Below are 18,960 nucleotides of genomic sequence, written 5' to 3'. Positions count from 1 at the left end.
CATTGTTGTTGTGGCAGCCTATCAAATTGACTTTGACCAATGTTTAAGTGAGGTTTCCACTAGTGGTTGAAATTACCTAAGTGGAATTAAGTGTCCATATAGTTAACTTCTTGTCTGAATTGCATGCTGCAAGCACTAGACACAAAACCCTAGAAAACACTGTTAACACAAAAACAAAAACAAACGACACAAAACACAAATTAAAAATAAGATAAAAATAAAAATATATATAGAAAAATAAAAAAAAATCAAAGTTAATCAAGAATCACACAAATAAAATAATTTAAACCGTGAGTTCCCAACAACAACTTAACTAAAAACAAGAGTTCAAGCAAGTTTCTAAGTCAAAAAGACCTCCTTTAGTATCAAAATTGAATCACAAGTAACGGTGAAATCCACCGTTATCAAACCTAATGCATGTGCACCCCACACTACAACACATAAAAGGATCACCACAAAACCAACTCATTTTGAATGATATGTAATTGTAAACAATCATATATAATTCACATTTCATGCATCACACAGGGACAAAATAATATAATTATAATTAATTTATATCTACCAATTTAACACTTTTAACACACAAATACACTACCAAAATAATTTATCTTAAATAAAATAAATAAATAAAAATATATTTTATTTTTATTTTCTACGGGTCTTACACAAATTCTGCAGAATTAGTGTTATGCAGAATTATGTAGAGTGGCTAGGCAAGTATTTGAGGGTCGTGATAGTGGGTTTCAATGGCTAGGCGAGCCAACTCACTGAGTTTGTGGAATTCACTATTTTGCCTCTTGTTGGACGAGTTGAGGCTGCTCATTGAGCAAGCTTGTACTATCTAGGAATACTGTTTTTAGCGTTGGGTGAGTGAGTCCGAGTCTTATTGGGTGTTTTAACATCCTTTCTCTTATGTGCATAATTTGGTATGATGGTCAATATATGATCTGTGGTACGGTGTAGAACATATGATTGGATGGATGAGAGGTTTGTAAGAGTTCTAAGGAGAAGTCTTAATGCTTGTATTACAACGTTGTTGGTATGAATGTGGGGAGCTTAGTCTTGGGGATTATCCTGACACTTTAATGAGCATTCATTCTTAATTAGAGATGAGTGATACATGTCGTGAGAGTAATAGGAGGTCTTAGTATAGGTGTTTCTAGTATGACCTAAGATGTAGTAGAGACTAACCTTGTGAGTGTGATAGCTAGGGTGAAACCCATTGGTAATGGCTCTGGAGAGCATTAGAGGGCACCACAAGTGCATGAATCGCCATAGCTCGACATTCATACCTTATTCGGATGGTCAAGTGTGGGTTCATGGTATGCCTAAGATGTTTGTCTAATTTGGTATGAACTGTATGTATGATGAATTCTGAAATTTTGCGTTTGTTTCTTTCAATATTAGTTTATCGTTACTTTTGTGTTCTTTATTTGTGTGTTTTGTCTTTTTATTATAATGATTACGTTAATAGTGTGAGTTTAAGGGATGTTAGTTGTTTTTTTATTCGGTTTTTATTAACTGTAGATTTTTTTTTTATGCTACACTTCTAATATTTATTTCCCCTGTATACATAATATTATAATGATTACTTACTAAATTTAATATCTTATATAACCACTTAAATATTTAATTGTTATCAGCATCACCTTTTTCTTATTTACTGCACATTTATGTTATTTCACTATGAATTATAACTATCATTGTTGTGCTTTCAAAGTTCCGAGGGACTATAAATTTGAATAGTAATTAATTTAAATAATTTCTAATTGAATATATATTAATTTTGCATTAATAATATACGGTGTCCCTGATAAAAAAGTATATTGTGTTACTCACATAAATTAAATATGATGATATATAAATTAAAATTGTATTTTAGAAGGAATTTAAGTTTTGGCCCATGCACTTCCCGCTTCTCTCGCTCCTCCTGCTGTCTGAATCATCCTTCCCTTTCAACCTTCGACTTTCTACTCAAACCTCCAAGGCAACGCAACACAAACCTAACCCCTCCTCTTGTCTTCTTTTTCTGCCCCCAATTCAATTCTCATCGGATCGGTAACTTCCCCCTCCTTTTCATTTTCTCTTTTTTCATTCACCAATTTTCTCGTGTTGTTTTTCCGCATAGTTTGTTATAATATTTTCCCATAAAACCCTTTGTTTAGTTTGGCTGAAACCAAACATGTGTTTCGAGTTCTAATGTGTAACGAACCTTATCAATTTAATCAGGCTGTTATTTTGCAGGGTTTGCAAATTACGTTTGGAATGAGTTGCAATTCCTAGCCCCTTGTAGTTTTCACAGGCGAAAGGCACCAGGGTCTTAATTAGGAAAGGTAAACTAAATTTAGATGGCCTTGTGTTGGTTTGGTAATAAATTGGAATTTTTGTTACTCCTGCAGTGATTTTGTTTCATTGTTAACTTACTGATGCTACTGTTTCCCACTTTCTGGCTCCTTAATTTCATGTAACTTTCAGGTTTTGCTTTTGATTATTGTGTGTTACACACTCGTCGTTGGTTTCATTAGGAGACAAGTCAGAAGCAGTGTTGTTAACATATGTGGTGTTGAGTTTGTTGTGGCGCCTAATTTTGTAGCGTGTGGAAAATGTGATTCTTGGTTGCATTACCATGGAAAAGAAAGAGTTAGAGGAGACAGATCAGCCAAGTCCTCGGGCTGTTGGAAAGATAGAAGTGGTTTCGAGTGAAGAAGATAGGGAAAAACACTCAGTGCGACCAGAAACACAAAATGTAGATTGTGATAGCTCTGAGTTTGGGAATGATCAGCATATTGGTCATGATGCCCTCAAGTTTGATGATGAGCAGCATAGTATGCCAGACAGGGTGGATGAGGCGATAGGTGTAGAGTTGAAAACCCATGAGGAAAGAAAAGACAATGTAGCAGGAGAATCTCAGTTGGTTCAGAGGTTGGGGGATAGTTGGGATTTGCTGTGTGGATCTCAACAAGAAAACTTGGAGACCGGTACCGTTCCAGATGACTTGTTTCAAAAGGATCATGATAGTGATTCCATGGAATCTGGAATTGAAGTTGGCATTGTTGGACAAGAGTGTTCAGGTGTTAATGGAGACAGTGGAGATTTTGAGCCTAAAAGACAAGAAGTAAGTCTAGATAATTTTGTGAAGCAAGGTTTGTTCATAGAGAAGGATGACAGCAGAAGCGTGGAATCTGCACAAATGAATAAAAAAACAGAGAACACTTCAGAGGGCAATAATTTGGAGCCTGATGTTGGTGGAGCTGTGGTTCCTGGAACTGAAGCTGGCTGCAGCACATCTATGGATACTTTGGACACCAATCCGGAGGTTCCATGTGGGGTTGAGAAGACAAAATCTCTTAGAGACTTTGTTAAGGAGAAAAGTATAATAGCAGTCTCCATGGTGCTTCGCCGCCTTTCTGTAAAAAGAGACGAATATACTGTGGCTAAATCTGATGACATGGGTAAGGACCCTTCAGATTTATCAAGAGAAAGTGATACGAAAGAGGTTCCTGAGAAGACAGGGGAGAAAACAACTTGGAATCCCTTAAATTATATTAAAACGTCATCTGTTGATGCTGAAAATAGAACTGTCTTAAGGGAGGAACCTATAAATGAAGGTCCACCACTACCCATACCCATGAAAGGAAGGATTACAGTGTACACGAGACTAGGGTGCCCAGAATGTAAAGAGGTTAGGAAATTTTTGTATATGAAAAGGCTTAGATATGTTGAAATCAACATTGATGTCTTTCCTAGTAGAAAGATGGAGCTGGAGAAGAATTCAGGATCTACTTCTATTCCCAAGGTTTTTTTCAATGGAATACTTATTGGAGGCTTGAGTACACTAAAGTCCTTAAATGAGTCTGGCAAACTTAATGAGAAGATTGACTACCTTATTAATGAAGTACCATCATTTGAATGCCCAGTTCCTCCACTTTCTGGAGAGGATGATGTGTCCAGTAGAGGGGCGCTTGATGAAATGGCTCTAATTGTCCGCAAAATGAAAGAATGCATTGTTGTGAAGGACCGATTTTGCAAAATGCGGAGGTTTACTAACTGCTTCATTGCTTATGATGCTGTGAACTTCTTATCAGAAGATCAATATTTGGAAAGGAAGGAGGTAAGCTTGATCTCAAGTTTCGATCACATTCTAGTGTGTTTTAACAACATTGTATATTCTCCCAAGTGTAATCGTTTGATGCATCTATAAAATTTGGTTGCCCCAAACAAGAATAGTGATGCAATTCGTGCTGTAGAAAGTTTGTCGTTTTTGTGTGGTATCCCTTAAAGCTTTAGTATTAAGTTAAATGGAATCAATGTTTGAGAAATGGGAACCTAATTGCTTTTGATTTCTTTTTAATCAAAAAATGTGAAGACTATGGTTTAGCTTAGTTTGTACGTGTAGCTTGTATCTGGTAGCTTTTGTTTGAAGATATTATTTAGATTAAATTAAAAAGTTGGTGTTTACATTTGGTATTGTTTTTCTTTTTGATTCCCATATGAAAAAACTATAAATTTTAATTTCTATATGAAAAAATGATTCCTGCTATTTGCTAAGTTGTAACGATATTAGATTTGGTCTCATTGTTTGACATCATTTGTCATTTAGTCCCTATGTGAAAGTTATAGACTTCATTTTGTTCTCTACATAAAAAAAATTCCACATTTTCGTTCGCACCCTTGGCATATCATCAATTGTTTTGTTCCTTGTGTGAAAAAGTATATAATAAGTGGTAGGGGTAATTTATAAATAATCTTTCGTATATGAATCTGAACGAATAAGCACCTCCAAGCTATATGATTCAAACAAGGGGGAGACTTCCAAATAGGTTGGTGGTTGCAAAGCTTGATGGTGGTGGGTTTGGTGTGGTGAGATGGTGGGTCCTCCTCCAAGCTATATGACGTAAACAAGAGGAGAGGCTATGATGGTGTTTAGGTGCTCTCAAGAGAGGTTGGACCAACTCAAGAGGAAGGGTGACTAGAGGAAACCTAGAAAGGGGCTCTAGCTTTGGTGACCTAAGTTGAGTAGTATGACACAAATTTGACAGCATAACAATACTCAATTTGTTAGGGATGGAGAGTTTACGAGAGAAGGAATAAAGCATTAAATGCCTAACTGCCTTAACTACCTTAGCAGTTAGGAAGAGCGGGGTTATAGGTTGTATAAATAGTAAATAAACAATTGTAGTGGGGGGTCGATTGTTTGGATTATAGCTCTAACAGGGTTTGTCATCCTGAGGGGGGAGGTTAGGCTCTCTAGAGGGAGGTTATGCTCCCAAACCTAGTCCTTGTAAAGAGATTCTCTTACGGTGAATAATAGCAAAACCCATTCTTCCATTACTGTTCCTATCTTTTGAGTGTGTTCTTGTTAGGTTCCAAACCTAGGAACCTAACACAATTCAAAGGTGAATTTACATAAGAGGAGACATTTCTATTTATAAGCTTATGTTAGCGTATAAGGTGGGAGGTAATGCGAAGGAGAAGAAAGGTAGGAGGGAAGTGAGGCCGAACGGTGGAAGGCATGGAGAGGTAAGGCCGAACGGTGAACAAGAGGGAACGGTCAGACCGAACGGTGGACAAAGGAGAGCGACCAGGTCAAACAGTGGACAACGGGGAGCAACCAGGCTGAACGGTGGGAGGCAAGGAGCGACCAGGCCGAACGGTGAGAGGCATGGAGCGACCAGGCCAAACGGTGGGAAGTACGGAAAGACCTGAGCCGAACGGTTGAAGAATCACCATCTTAACTGCGTAGCGGTTGGGGGGGGGGGGGGGGGGGCGAGAGCTAATTAAAGTAAAAGGAGCCATAATAGGAGAGAATATTCAGTATAAGTTAATTAGAGTAAATAAATATATATCATAGTGAAATATTCAATATAAGATATTTATATTAAATGCAGGATATATGCTAGGATAATATATGGGGGGATATTTATATTAAATATAGAGATATTTATATTAAATGCAGATATATTCTAGGGAAATATTTAGTAAGAGATGGGGCGGGAAATAATTAGTATAAATAAAGCTAGAGTCCAGGTTTAAGGGTATGCTTTTGATTATTGAGTTTTGTAACAGACATTATTGACTTGTGAGGGAGGTTATGCTCTCAAATCATTGATGGAGGTTGTGCTCCTAATTGTTGTTTACTTTTGTTTATTCAGATATTACCATCAATAAAAGAGATTCATTCATCCATTATCATTCGTTCATTGTCTTTTCTACCTATTGTGATCGTGTTTAATTACGTCTCTAACTCGGATACGTAACAACTTAGGTAACCCTAAAGGTGTCTCCAAATTGTAGAAGCAACACTCGAATATTTTAACTTGGACACCAAGGTAAAATTCATTCCATTAGGAGGATGACACATGGCCACTACTAAGGAGAAATTCTCTCCATTAGGAGCATGACACATGGCCACTACTAAAGAGAAATCCTCTCCATTAGGAGCATGTCACATGGCAAGAGCATGTGTTTCACAAGAGAGAGAAACTTGGTGACGACTCTTGCCAAAGGGGCCTTAAGCTTCTAGAAGGTTTGCTCTTCAAGTTAGGTTTTTACCCTAAGATCCATGTGTCTCTTTAGGGCTCATCTCCTTTAGGCCCAAAACCCTACACTATAATCCGAGGCCCAAATATAAGGCCCAAAATAAACCTAATTTACTAAAAACTCACTGATGACCCATGATGATAAGAGTTTGAGCCTACCTTCCCCATATGACTCGAACTCTTCTTGAGTATGCTTGGTCATTGCTAGGGGGTATGCCATCATCCATTCTCTCTTTAAAAGGATTTGTCCTCAAATCTTCATGTTTATTCATGACAACACCCTTTTCTTATTATTGTTCAACTTGTCTATTATTCCTCTAGGATCAAAGATCTATTTGTAGTAGTCATCAAACAAAAATTCAATAAATCTTTGTACTACATACTATATATATATAAATGAAAAATTAGACTTGAGAATTAACTTGTAAAATAATTCTAGAGGGCTTGATTGATCCCTCTCACAATCTTCTATTTATAAGAATAAATTGATACAAAATTACATGATAAATAGGGTAACTCTAGACACAATATAATCATGATAAATAGGGTAATCCTAGACACAATATAATCATGATAAATAGGTAACCCTTGACACAATATAATCATGATAAATAGGGTAACCCTTGACACAATATAATGATGATAAAATAGGATAAATATCCTAACAATTAGAACACAGTCTTATGTTAATTTTGAAAGAAATTCCTTGAGACTTTTCTAGGCCTACTTCCAAAGAATGTTTTTGTTCACTTTGAGTTAATTGTAACCTAGGAGACAACATTAACTTAAAGTACATTCTCAATTAATTTGTTGGCGTTCTCACTCTTAACCGAAGCACATTCTAAATTAAAAGCAAGAACTTTGTAGATTATTCATAGTAAGTTTAAGGCTTAATATCCTATTTTGTCCCCAGTTTCGCTCGACAATGTCAAATTAGTCCATCCTTTAAAACGTGCGTCAATTACGTCCTTACTTAATAAAATTTATATCAATGAAATCCCTTCCGTTAAATCCGTACAAACGGCGTTAATTATTTTTCTCTCTCTTCTATTAACGTCGTTTGTACGGATTTAACGAAAGGGATTTCATTAATATAAATTTTATTAAGTAAGGACGTAATTGACGCACGTTTTAAAGGATGGACTAATTTGACATTGTCGAGCGAAACTGGGAACAAAATAGGGTATTAAGCCTAAATTTAATCAAAGTATATTCTGAATTAAATATTACTATGCCTAATCATGTCTATTCTTTTTCCTCTTATATCAGGTAAAAAACTAATTAATCAAAGTACATTCTTGATTAGTTATTGTTAAAGTTTTTACCATTAATCAAAGTACATTCTCAATTATTGGCAAAAATCCATTCAATCATATCAAAGTTTCTAACTTTAATCAAAGTAAATTTTGAATTAAAAGTAAAAACCCTTGAACTCATATGATTATATGTTATGTAGATTTAAGAACCAAAAGGCATAGATAAAAGTAAATCACAACAAGAATAAAAAAGAACAAAAAAATTTATTCATCTAACTTCAGAATCAAAATAAGAAATTACAGCAGAATCAACCCAATAGGATTAACACTCCATGGAATGTAGAAATAACATGAAAATAAATGAGAGGGTTGAGAACACGAGAGAAGAGAGAGGACGAAATTTGAATCCCTAAAGGGTTCCTAAGCTCCCCTAATGTGTTTCGCTAAGTCTCTTTATATAGAAATTAGATTGGGCTTTGTTTCAGGCTTTTCTGTTATTGTAATCTTCTTTATGATAATGTAATCTCTTCCAATTATATTCTAAATAATCCAATATCTTCAAGATATATTTTATTGTTGTGGAGATATAAAAATATTTGAGAAGATATTTGCTAGATTAAAAAGGATTTGACAAATATTATCTTTTGATATTTATTGATATGGTTAAATAAGGAAATTACTTAACAATACCAAATAAAATATTTTAGGATATATTTTTCCCAAATTATCTTTAATCATAAACATTTATCATTATCAAAGCCCTTTTAGTAGAAAAACTAGAAAAAACTGCAAGATTCAAATTTTATTGCTTGTTCCCTCTTCTTGGCTTAGCGAAATTTCTTCACTTTTTTATGCTAGGCTTGGATTGACTTCTTGTAGTCTTGATTATTTGTTATTCTTAGATTTATCTTTAAGGTGTCATGAAACTTAAACCAATTTATTTCTACACCTCAATGAGCTCAACTTAGTTGCAGCTGAAATAACACACCTTAAAATATCCAAAGAACATTTATGCAACTAAAAAGCTATTTTTGACATGTTTTTGTATCTCATGCTAAATTAACCCAATTATAACAAATCCTAATTAAAATATTCTATTAAAGTACAAAAACCAATTAAGAATCTAATATTAAAGGTCAAATGAGGGCATAAATATGCACTCATCAGAGAGAAACTTGGAGACCACTTTTGCCAAGGGCCCACAAGCTTCTAGAAGGTTTGCTCTCCAAGCTAGGTTTTTACCCTAGATCCATGTGTCTTTTTACTGCTCATCTCCTTTAGGCCCCTACACTACAACCTAAGGTCCAAATACAAGGCCCAAAAGAAACATTAGACTACTTGGCCTATTATACAAGGCCTAAAATAAACTTAATCTATGAAGAAGTCACTAATGGCCCATGATGATAAGAGCTTGGGCCCACCTTCCCCAGCTGATCCAACTCTTCTTGAGTATGCTTGGCCATGGTTAGGGGGTATGCCATCAGAATCTATCAGGAGTTTTTTTTTTTTTCATGAAGAGTCTAAAATGAAGTGGCTTTTTATTTGGTACCACACTTTTTGTTAACAACTTCACACATGGTTGAATTTTCTCCTCTATTATTCAAGTGTCTTCTTGGGATATTATCGTTTTTTAAAACAATATCAATGTTTCTCTCTTGATCTGCATATGAATTGTGTCTATTGTCTCTTTCTTTTAATGATGACATATGTAGTCACTTTTCTACCACAATCAATCTTTCTTCATCCCTACTGGATGGCTATGCCATAAAATGTTTCTCCAACCCCTCCTCAGGTATATCAATGTTATTCACAACTTATTGGGATTTTAATATGGGACCAATCTTCAATGGATAATGATATAATCATTCACCATGCCCCACACAGCTACCATAGGACCAAGAAAGAAGCTCTGAATACCAATTGATAGGAACAACTGGTAGAATAGAACAAACCTAAACAGTTCTTGATAGATTTTATCGAGACAACACTGTTTCTGCCAATATGGTAGAAAGTAGTGTACCATAATACAATTGAGGGACTTCAAGAGATCTTCACTCTCCTATACCACCTTAATTCCTAGAAAACGATCAACAACCCTTTTTGCTCCCAACCCTTGACTATTTATAATAGTCAGTTAGAAGATAGTTACAAAAGAAATACAACTGCAGAGGTTATAACTGTCATATTCAATTATCCCTCTTTTCCCTCCTTTTGTAAACTATTCCAAATCTATTGTTAGGTGTTGGAAGGTGTATGAGAGAAAAAGGTTTAGGAGAGAAGGAGAAGGCCGAACGTTGGAGGAAGGAAGGCGGGGAGAGCTCGAGCGAAGTGAGGGGGAGCAACGAAGACCATGAGCTGATCGGTTGAAGAGTGACTATCCTAACTGGGACAGCAGTTAGGATAGGCGGGAAATATTTAGTAGTAATTACAGTAATTAGAGCTATATCCTAGGGAAATATTCAGTATAAGTTAATTACAGTAATATATCCTAAGGAGATATTCTGTATAAGTTAATTATAGTTGTTAGATGTTAAGATGTGTGTTTCTGTTATTTGGGCTTAGTCTGTTCTGTATTAAGGGCATTGGCCCATATCTTACAATATAAATAAACTACCCTATGTGTATGCTAAACACAAGGGATATTTTCTCCCAATCTTCTCTATTTCTCATAATAGTAAATAGCATTATATTCTATTATTCAATATAAGTTAATTATAGTAAATAGAATTATATCCTAGGGAAATATTTAATATAAATAAAGCCTAACGCTATGGTGAAAGGCATGCTTTTGATTATTGAGTTTGTTGACAGACAACTGTAGTCCTGTGAGGGAGGTTATGCTCCCAACTATCTTTGTTACTTTTGTTTATTCCATTACCATCAATAAAAGAAATTCATTCAGTAACCGTTCTTTCGATTTACTGTGAGAGTTGAGAGTTATCTTTCTACCTACCGTGTTCGTGGTTAGTTACGTCTCCTACCCGGATACGTAACATCTATAATATACTTCCTCATCCATGGTTTATCTTTATTCCTTAAGGTTATAAGATGTATAGTTTGATGATTTTAATTCATTAGTTTTTCATGGTCTTTACTTCCATCGAAGGAACTACCTCATCGTACATGTTGGTTCTATTTTCTTATAGCTTGTTCCTTCTTGATGCTTTGTCTTTCAGGTTGCAGCAATGGATTTTAATAATTGATTCTCCTTCTGTCATTTGTGTTTTTTTAGCTTATCCTTACTTTGAATTTACTTGTGATCCACATCTATTCAAAATAGAAGAAAATAAACCTTAAAATGAATTTATTTTCTTGAACTTAACTCATTTCTTTTGGAGGCGTGCTTTTATATTTTTCCTTCATTCCATGTTCTGATGGAATGGGAATAATTTTTAAGGTAAAAAGCCAAGGTAATTTGTACTTTGAGTCTGCGCTGTGCTGCTGCTGATTTTTTGTGAAAATTAAGTGAGGCACTTAATCTCCGTTTGCATTTATAAAGCATGTTTATCTAAATTAATATTTACTTAGAATTGAGCAACCTATTTAGTGTATTGAGATTCTAAAATCAAATAACATTGGGTCAGTTTGTTTAAATTTAAAATAACCGTTTCTAAAACAAGTAATGGAAAAAATCATTTATTTAAGATTGGATTTGCTTCTTAAAAAAGCAGAAAAGATAGCTTAATTTTAAAATGAGCAGATTAGACACACACACACACATTTTCAAATAAGCACAAACTGACCATTGGAATTGATGTAATGTCTTCATAGAAGTTGCCATTTGTTTGACGTGTGTCTATATAATATGGAAGTTAGAGATGCATGCAAATGCATTATGAGTTTTTGGTGAAAACAATTAACCAATTCACCTTTTAATATTGGTGACATGTATCCTGTTCAAAAGCTTTTCTGGAGCAACTGTCTGTTTTGAATTTTAGTCTTCCTTTATTAACGATCACATGGTCGAGCATATCCGTTGTTTATCAAGCTCATTTAATACCATTTCAGAATGCCTTTTCTATCTTCAGAATGCCTTTTCTATCTTCCTTATTCTTGTCTGATGGTATAGGCTGTTGAGTTTGCACGAAAACTTGCCAGCAAACTCTTCTTTCAGCATGTTTTTGAGTGAGTCCAAGTACTACTCCATTTGGTGTTTATACTTTCTGTTTTATTTTAAACAAAAGAAATGAAAATTCTGACATGTTCAATTGTTTTGTTTTGCTTTAGTGAGAATCTATTTGAGGATGGTAATCACCTATATCGGTTTTTGGATGACGATCCAACTGTGGCATCTTTTTGTTACAACATTCCGAGGGGGATAATTACTGTGAAACCTAAGCCTATGACAGAAGTTGCATCGAGGCTGAGGCTTTTGTCCTATGCAATGTTTGAAGCCTATGCCTCTGAAGATGGACGTCATGTTGACTACCGAAGTATGCATGGAAGTGAGGAGTTTGCAAGGTTTTTCTAATGCCTTTTGGCTTACTTACTCAGAAGTGCGATTTAACGATGTTATACATAGAATTAACTCTGTTATTTATACAACTGTTTTTTTGTTTAGATATCTAAGAATAATAGAAGAGCTACAAAGAGGGGAAGTATGGGATTTGTCTAGAGAAGAGAAGCTTGCTTTTTTTATTAATCTATATAATATGATGACCATCCATGCAACCTTAGTATGGGGTCACCCTTCTGGAGCACTCGAAAGAAGGAAAATATTTGAAGACTTCCAATATGTTATTGGTGGATTCACCTACTCTCTTTCAGCCATTCAAAATGGAATTTTGAGGGCGAACCAGCGACAACCATATACCCTTATGAAGCCATTCGGTGCAAAAGATAAACGTTTAAGGGTAAGATATCCTTGTTCTATTTTATATTCGTTCAACCTTTAAAGTGAAGGTGTTCATTCATGATTTAGCTTTACATCCTCTAAGTGAAAAGATAAGATAGGAAAAAGTAAAACATTTATTTTCTAGATATTCTTGATTCTAAAAGATTGTAAAAGATATTTTTTTATTATAAAAGATTTGAGCATCTAAGTCATGTTCTCAGCTTGCTGTAATATGATTGATCTTTGATCATCTTAAAGACTTGGTTAATATGTCTTTCAATTATTCACTAAAGTTGACAAACTAGTGGTGAGGTCTCTGTACTCCAACTTTTCACTCGTGAAATGACAATTTGACTAAATATGTTTGGTCCTCTCGTAAAGATAGTATTAGAGGCAATGCAAATGTTGTTTGGTTGCCAACATAAGGTTTATTTGAGAATTTCGTGAAATTTTAACTCTGAGGAGTTTCTTTAGCCACGAGTCACAAGTGATTAATGTCATAGTCTTGTATTCTACTTTTATACTTGATCTTGTCACAACATATTGTTTCTTATTTTTTCATGATAATAAATTACCTCTAATGAAAACAGAATACCCGAAAGTAAAAGGTCTATTGTCTGGTGACCGTGCCCAACTATTGTTAGAATTTCCAACAATTTGAGTATTTCCCTGAACATCGTAAATAAAGCCTTTGCCTGAAGCATTCTTACTTTAGCATCCGTACGACTACTACCCAATGGTCTTGTCAAGGAGAGTTTTATGATTGACTTATTACGATCACTACAAAGACCTTGTTAGGATAAATTACAATGAGCTAACTTAGCTTATGAACTTTTTGTCTATATCTCCCAGGATCATAATACAATTCTCTTTGGTCATGTACAAGTTTGACACTGGGTACCATTGGTGTGTCCACATTATAAACATTAATCATTCTTGTTTCTTCTAAAATGTTTAAAGCATATTTTCTGAGATATTGTTAGGCTTCTTTAGTCAAGAAGCCAATCAAATCTCTCCTTCTCTCAAGAACACACAAAACAAAATTGAATAGAATGTATTATTGATGTATGAGTGAATCAGAATACAAAGAATCACCCCCAAGGGATCCTTCCTCCCTCCACTGGACAATGTTCCAGTCTAACAATTCACAAATCCAAAAACTGCCCCTCTACCAGACCCCCCTTGCCTTCTTATAAAGGCAACCCACTTCTAACTACCCAACAACAATTAATTCCTAAAACTGTTTTCTCTGTCCTGGCCATATTACCCATTAAAACCTATCTTATTATATCCTATCATTACACCCTTTTGCAAAACAACCTTGTCCTCAAGGTTGGTACAGTAATGCTTGTTCCCATGGCTCATCTTCATCATAGGAAGGGAACCCACTGGCTGCTGCCCTCCAAATCAAGTCTAGAGGCTTGGGTGGTGATCTATATGAAAGAATTGTTGACTCCTTTAAGAGTTGCTTCTTTTCCAGAATTTCCATGGACCATATGATTGTTCTATACTGCCTTGGTGACCACTTACATGGGCCTGGATTTTAACTATTTTTTGATGAATGATCAAGAATTCTTTTCTCTTCTTCCAACCCCAAAACCTTTTTTGTATTTTTATAGCAGCAGCATTGGCTAAGCCCTCTCCTTGCCCAGATTTGCTCATCCTAGAAGTTAAAAAGGAAAGAACTTATTGATCTGACCATTCAATTTCTTCATCATCATCATGTTGAGCTAACTGTTTCCTTTGAATGTTAAATTGCAGCCCTGCAAAGAAATATCCCTACCATTGGTCTTGTGGTGTTTTATATGTTTGTGACAACCATATCTTTTCCCGACTCCAAACAGCTGCATCTTCTACTTTATTTCCAACCATAATGGTCACCCTGTTCCCACCATATTCTGCTTTCTTTCCTCTGTGTTCACCCTTCTCACTGTTGTGACATACACATCACAACCTCCCCCACTATCTCCCCTAGAAAAAACAGCTTTTGCCACTTCCTGGGCAACAACACGAACAATGTCTCGCTCACAGTTTTTGTCTTCTGCACTGATATGTCTTTCTCTTTCCTTCCCAGAAACATCAGCTTTTGCCACTCCTTGGGCAACAACACTAACAACTTTCTCAGCAGCAGCTTCTGTGACTTCTGCAGTTTGGGCTAACTTCTCAAAAATAGAGCCTCTACCACTTTTTCGGAACCTCCTTATCAAGGCCTCTGTCAACTCTTTCCAAGAAGGGTTCTTGGTTTTATTTTTCCAGACCCCGAGCCAATAGATTGTGCCTCCCCCATGCTAGTGTAGGCCAATCTTAATTTTTCCTTTGCTGCCACGTTTTGGATCTCAAAATTTCTGTGCTATGGATATCCATCCCTCTGGATCAATCCCCTCAAAAGTAGGCAATTCTACCTCTTGCTTCCTCCACTTTCGCTGCCCTTTGCCCCTGTCTTCCTCCAGCTCTTCCTCTGACCCATCTTTCTTTCCTTTCATGATAGCTTTCTCACTTCTTTCTGAGCCCTGTATGTGAATCTTGATTTCGTACAACATTTCTTTTATTTCTTGGATATCTCCTCTATTCTGCCATCCCCATTTTCTATTCGCTGGCTCTCCTCTCTAAGTTATTGTTTCTTCCTTCCATGCTTCCACCCTTTCTTGATCACTGCTTGATCCCTTCTTGATCCGGCACTCCTTTCCTAAGGATATCTGGCAGGTCGGACCAACCTTGTTAGGCTTCTTTAGTCAAGAAACCAGTCAAATCTCTCCTTCTCTCAAGAACACACAAAACATAACTGAATAGAATGTATTACTGATGTATGAGTGAATCAGAATACAAAGAATCATCCCCAAGGGAGCCCTCCTCCCTCCATTGGACAAAGTTCCAGTCTAACAATTCACAAATCCAAAAACTGCCCTCTACCAGACCCCCCTTGCCTTCTTATAAAGACAACCCACTTCTAACTACCCAACAACAATTAATTCCTAAAACTGTTCTCTCTGTCCTGCCCCTATTACCCATTAAAACCTATCTTATTATATCCTATCTCCCAGGATCATAATACAATTCTCTTTGGTCATGTACAAGTTTGACATTGGGTACCATTGGTGTGTCCACATTATAAACATTAATCATTCTTGTTTCTTCTAAAATGTTTAAAGCATATTTTCTGAGATATGATCACACAATTAGAAAGTAGATTTAAATCTAATTCAATTCCATAAAACCAACTTATTAGGAAAAGTTTACACTTGTTTATATACGATACTTTGACCTTGTAAGACTACTTACACTTCCTATTAATTATTGCCTATGAAAAACTAAAGATATTTAACATGTGATGTATGACCTCATTTAATATGTGATAGATAAGCTGCAGGTTATTCTAACAACTTCTATTCAACATCTTCTAGTCATCTTAATATAATTTTAGATTTAAGAGATTCCTAACCTAACCTAGAACCCCTATGTTTTTGTATCATTTTCTTCTACCTATCTTAATTCTCTTTTTAAATTTATATTGCTTTAAAGCCTTATTACCATCTACTTCAACACTTGATGTTTTTATCTTGTTTTATTTTCTGTATATTTGATTAACCATGGCTTCAAGTGGGTGTAAGCATGAAAGCTTTTCCTAGGTCATATTTGTAGGTCTGAGTATGTAATGCTTTACTTTTTGGTGTTTGGTTTACATACTTTCTCTACGAAGTTGCCACAAGCATAGCTACTGATTTGATGCTCACTTTTCACTCCTTTTTTGTTAGGTGGCCCTCCCTTTCCCGGAGCCCCTTATTCATTTTGCTTTGGTATATGGTACTCGATCTGGACCCTCGCTTCGGTGCTATTGTCCCGGAGACATTGACAGAGAATTAGCGGATGCAGCACGTAATTTCTTAAGAAATGGAGGCCTTTCAATAGATTTTACTGCAAAGGTTGCATATGCCAGTAAGATCCTTAAGTGGTAGGTTCTTTAAGAGACTCGGAATATGATTTATGTGCTTTAGGTTAATTTAAGACCAAGAAATATGATTAATGCTCACAGCTCAAGTTCTATACTTGACCTGGTTCAAAGTATTTAAGACGAGCAGTATCCGTGAACTATATATATACATTTATATACTTACGTAAAACTTCGAATATATGTAAACATACACTATTCCCTATTCTGATTGACTTGAAATGGTTGATAACTAATAAGTAGAAGTGTAATTGATTTGACTTTTAGGATTCTAATATTTCTTCATTTTGATACTCAGGTTTAGTGTAGATTTTGGTAGAAATGAGGTAGAGGTCCTGAAGCATGTGTCAACCTACTTACGTCCTGCCGACTCAGAATTATTGTTGGACCTACTTGCCACTTCTGAGTTGAAGGTGATTTATCAGCCTTATGATTGGGGTTTGAACTGCTAGTGTGTTCTATAAAATTTTTGTCAATATTACTCCTGTATTCATAGTAACTGATCCCTGTTATACAAAGTAGCATTAAGGTAATCTATACAATATGTTAACTGTTTCTAGTTGATACCTCTTTATTGAAAGGTACACGATGTAGGCTAATAGGTCCGTAGAAAAAATTGATTCTTATTTTTTCGTGCTCTCTCCCTGTCTATAGTAACTTTTAGGTGCTATTTGTTGAGGAATGCAACTCATACTGACCCATCAGATGTACACCACGATCCGCATTTAAGCGTTTGACTGTGGAAATAAAGGGCAATGCCAACTTATGCATTTAAATTTTTTGCAATACTGTATATAGAGGGTTCTCTATTCCTGAACTTTTGGGGTCTAATTGCTGCTATGTTCAAATAGACCTACTGTTGTATGCATTTATAAGGTATGCATGATAAAGATTGCGGAAATTATGCTGCTACAACGATTGTTGTGGAAGTTATGCAGCAAGCCTATGTGTCCTGTTTTTATTGTCATTGGTTAAGAGAGTTTTATTCTTCTGTACTCTTCTATATAGACTATGTGCATGTTGTTTTGACATAAATTGTGTATTTGTCTAAATACAAAGGTCGACTCCCTGGTGGTAGTGAACCTTAGTTTGCTTTGACACAAATACACTGCATGTTTGTTTTTCAAGTTTAGTTCTTTTCAATGTGAACCCAACACTCCACTCCGCTAATTGGAAAATGGAAAATATCCGTATCATTCAGATCTTCCATGTCTTTGAAGTTAAAAGTTGTGATACGAAGGAAATGTTGGATCGTCACATGTTTACAGGTCATTGGTCTTAAGAGCAACCAATTATGTAAATTTGGCAATTCTCAATAAAGTTGCAATTGCATTGAAAGTTAACAGGGCCAGTGGTTTCTGACAAACAAATTGAAGCGGACAATAAGATTTTTATTCATCTAAGTTTATATACTGCTTGGGAAGATCAATTTATATTTGCTTCTACTCTCCAAATTTTTACATTTGTTCCTACTCCAAATTTCTGAATAGGATTGGTGAATGGAGAACTGCAAGGAAAGGAAAATGAAAATCCTATTGAAAAACATTCTGCAAAAAAATAAAAATAAAACATGAGGTATACATTACTTCAATGCTTTTGAGTTGGGTCAAAAGGGAGGGAGCGGCTAAGTAGGAGATTAGGTTTATATTTAGAACAAGTCATTTATGTTGGGTTAATTTGCTTGGAATGGAGATTAGGCTTAATTATCATACATAGTTTGAAAAGCTTTCGTCACAATCTTTTGATTCCCTCATTTCTTTGAAATACAATAATTAGAAAAAATAAGACAAACTCAATCGAATCATCTTAACAATGAAAAAAATAAAGAGGATTAAATTTCTTAAGGGTATGTATATATTTGATGGCTAAAATAATGCAAAAAGAATCATGAGGTCGAGTTACTCATCTGTTAAAAATATCTCTTCCGTTATTTATTAGGTATATATTCACATTTTTTTACTCGTGGTATATATGAATATCAATAAATACTTTTATATTTTATTATTTTAAAATCTAAATAAAATTATTTAAAAATAAATCTTTAAAATATAAATTTATATGCAAAACATTAATTTTTAAGTACAATTCAAATCAAATTATTTAATAAAATATTACATAATCTTTTTTAAATTTAAATGAGGTACATCCAAATATAAATTTAAAAAGTTAATCTTTAATAAAATAACTTCAATTTCGCATTTCCAAATAAAAAAAATTAAAAATATAAAAATATACGAAGTGAAATTTTAAATAATTTTTGGATGATTAATATTTTTTTATAAATAATTATATTTTTATCACTTGATTTTTTTAAAAAAATACTCAAATAAAATTTACTAACTATTAGTAGGTAGCATATATCTATAGGTAGAATGGTTCAGA

At 34.9% G+C, this 18,960-nt stretch overlaps 1 protein-coding gene across 1 annotated transcript; it reads left to right on the top strand.

Moving 5' to 3' along the window:
- The first annotated feature begins 1,912 nt into the window (after positions 1–1,912).
- On the top strand, positions 1,913–17,543 carry LOC124820927 (uncharacterized). The gene is made up of 8 exons (XM_088102909.1): positions 1,913–2,061; positions 2,248–2,336; positions 2,479–4,114; positions 11,868–11,923; positions 12,026–12,259; positions 12,360–12,651; positions 16,385–16,581; positions 16,877–17,543. The coding sequence occupies exons 3-8, from the start codon at positions 2,630–2,632 to the stop codon at positions 17,028–17,030; spliced, it is 2,418 nt and encodes an 805-aa protein (XP_087959035.1). The 5' UTR covers positions 1,913–2,061; positions 2,248–2,336; positions 2,479–2,629; the 3' UTR covers positions 17,031–17,543.
- Positions 17,544–18,960: the final 1,417 nt, after the last annotated feature.

This window comes from Vigna umbellata, chromosome 1 (assembly GCF_029865625.1).
Source record: "Vigna umbellata cultivar VRB3 chromosome 1, Vumbellata_1.0, whole genome shotgun sequence".
NCBI classification, from domain to species: Eukaryota; Viridiplantae; Streptophyta; class Magnoliopsida; order Fabales; family Fabaceae; genus Vigna; species Vigna umbellata.
Note: the sequence above shows the minus strand (reverse complement) of the source record. Positions and strands in the feature narration are given on the sequence as shown.

What these genes read in the sequence shown, in the direction of transcription:
- LOC124820927 (XM_088102909.1), top strand. Translation starts at nt 2,630, where the DNA reads ATGGAAAAGAAAGAGTTAGAGGAGACAGATCAGCCAAGTCCTCGGGCT. An exon ending in TTCTTTCAGCATGTTTTTGA is followed by an intron (nt 11,924 to 12,025) that starts GTGAGTCCAAGT and finishes GTTTTGCTTTAG; the next exon opens with TGAGAATCTATTTGAGGATG. An exon ending in CAAAAGATAAACGTTTAAGG is followed by an intron (nt 12,652 to 16,384) that starts GTAAGATATCCT and finishes CTTTTTTGTTAG; the next exon opens with GTGGCCCTCCCTTTCCCGGA.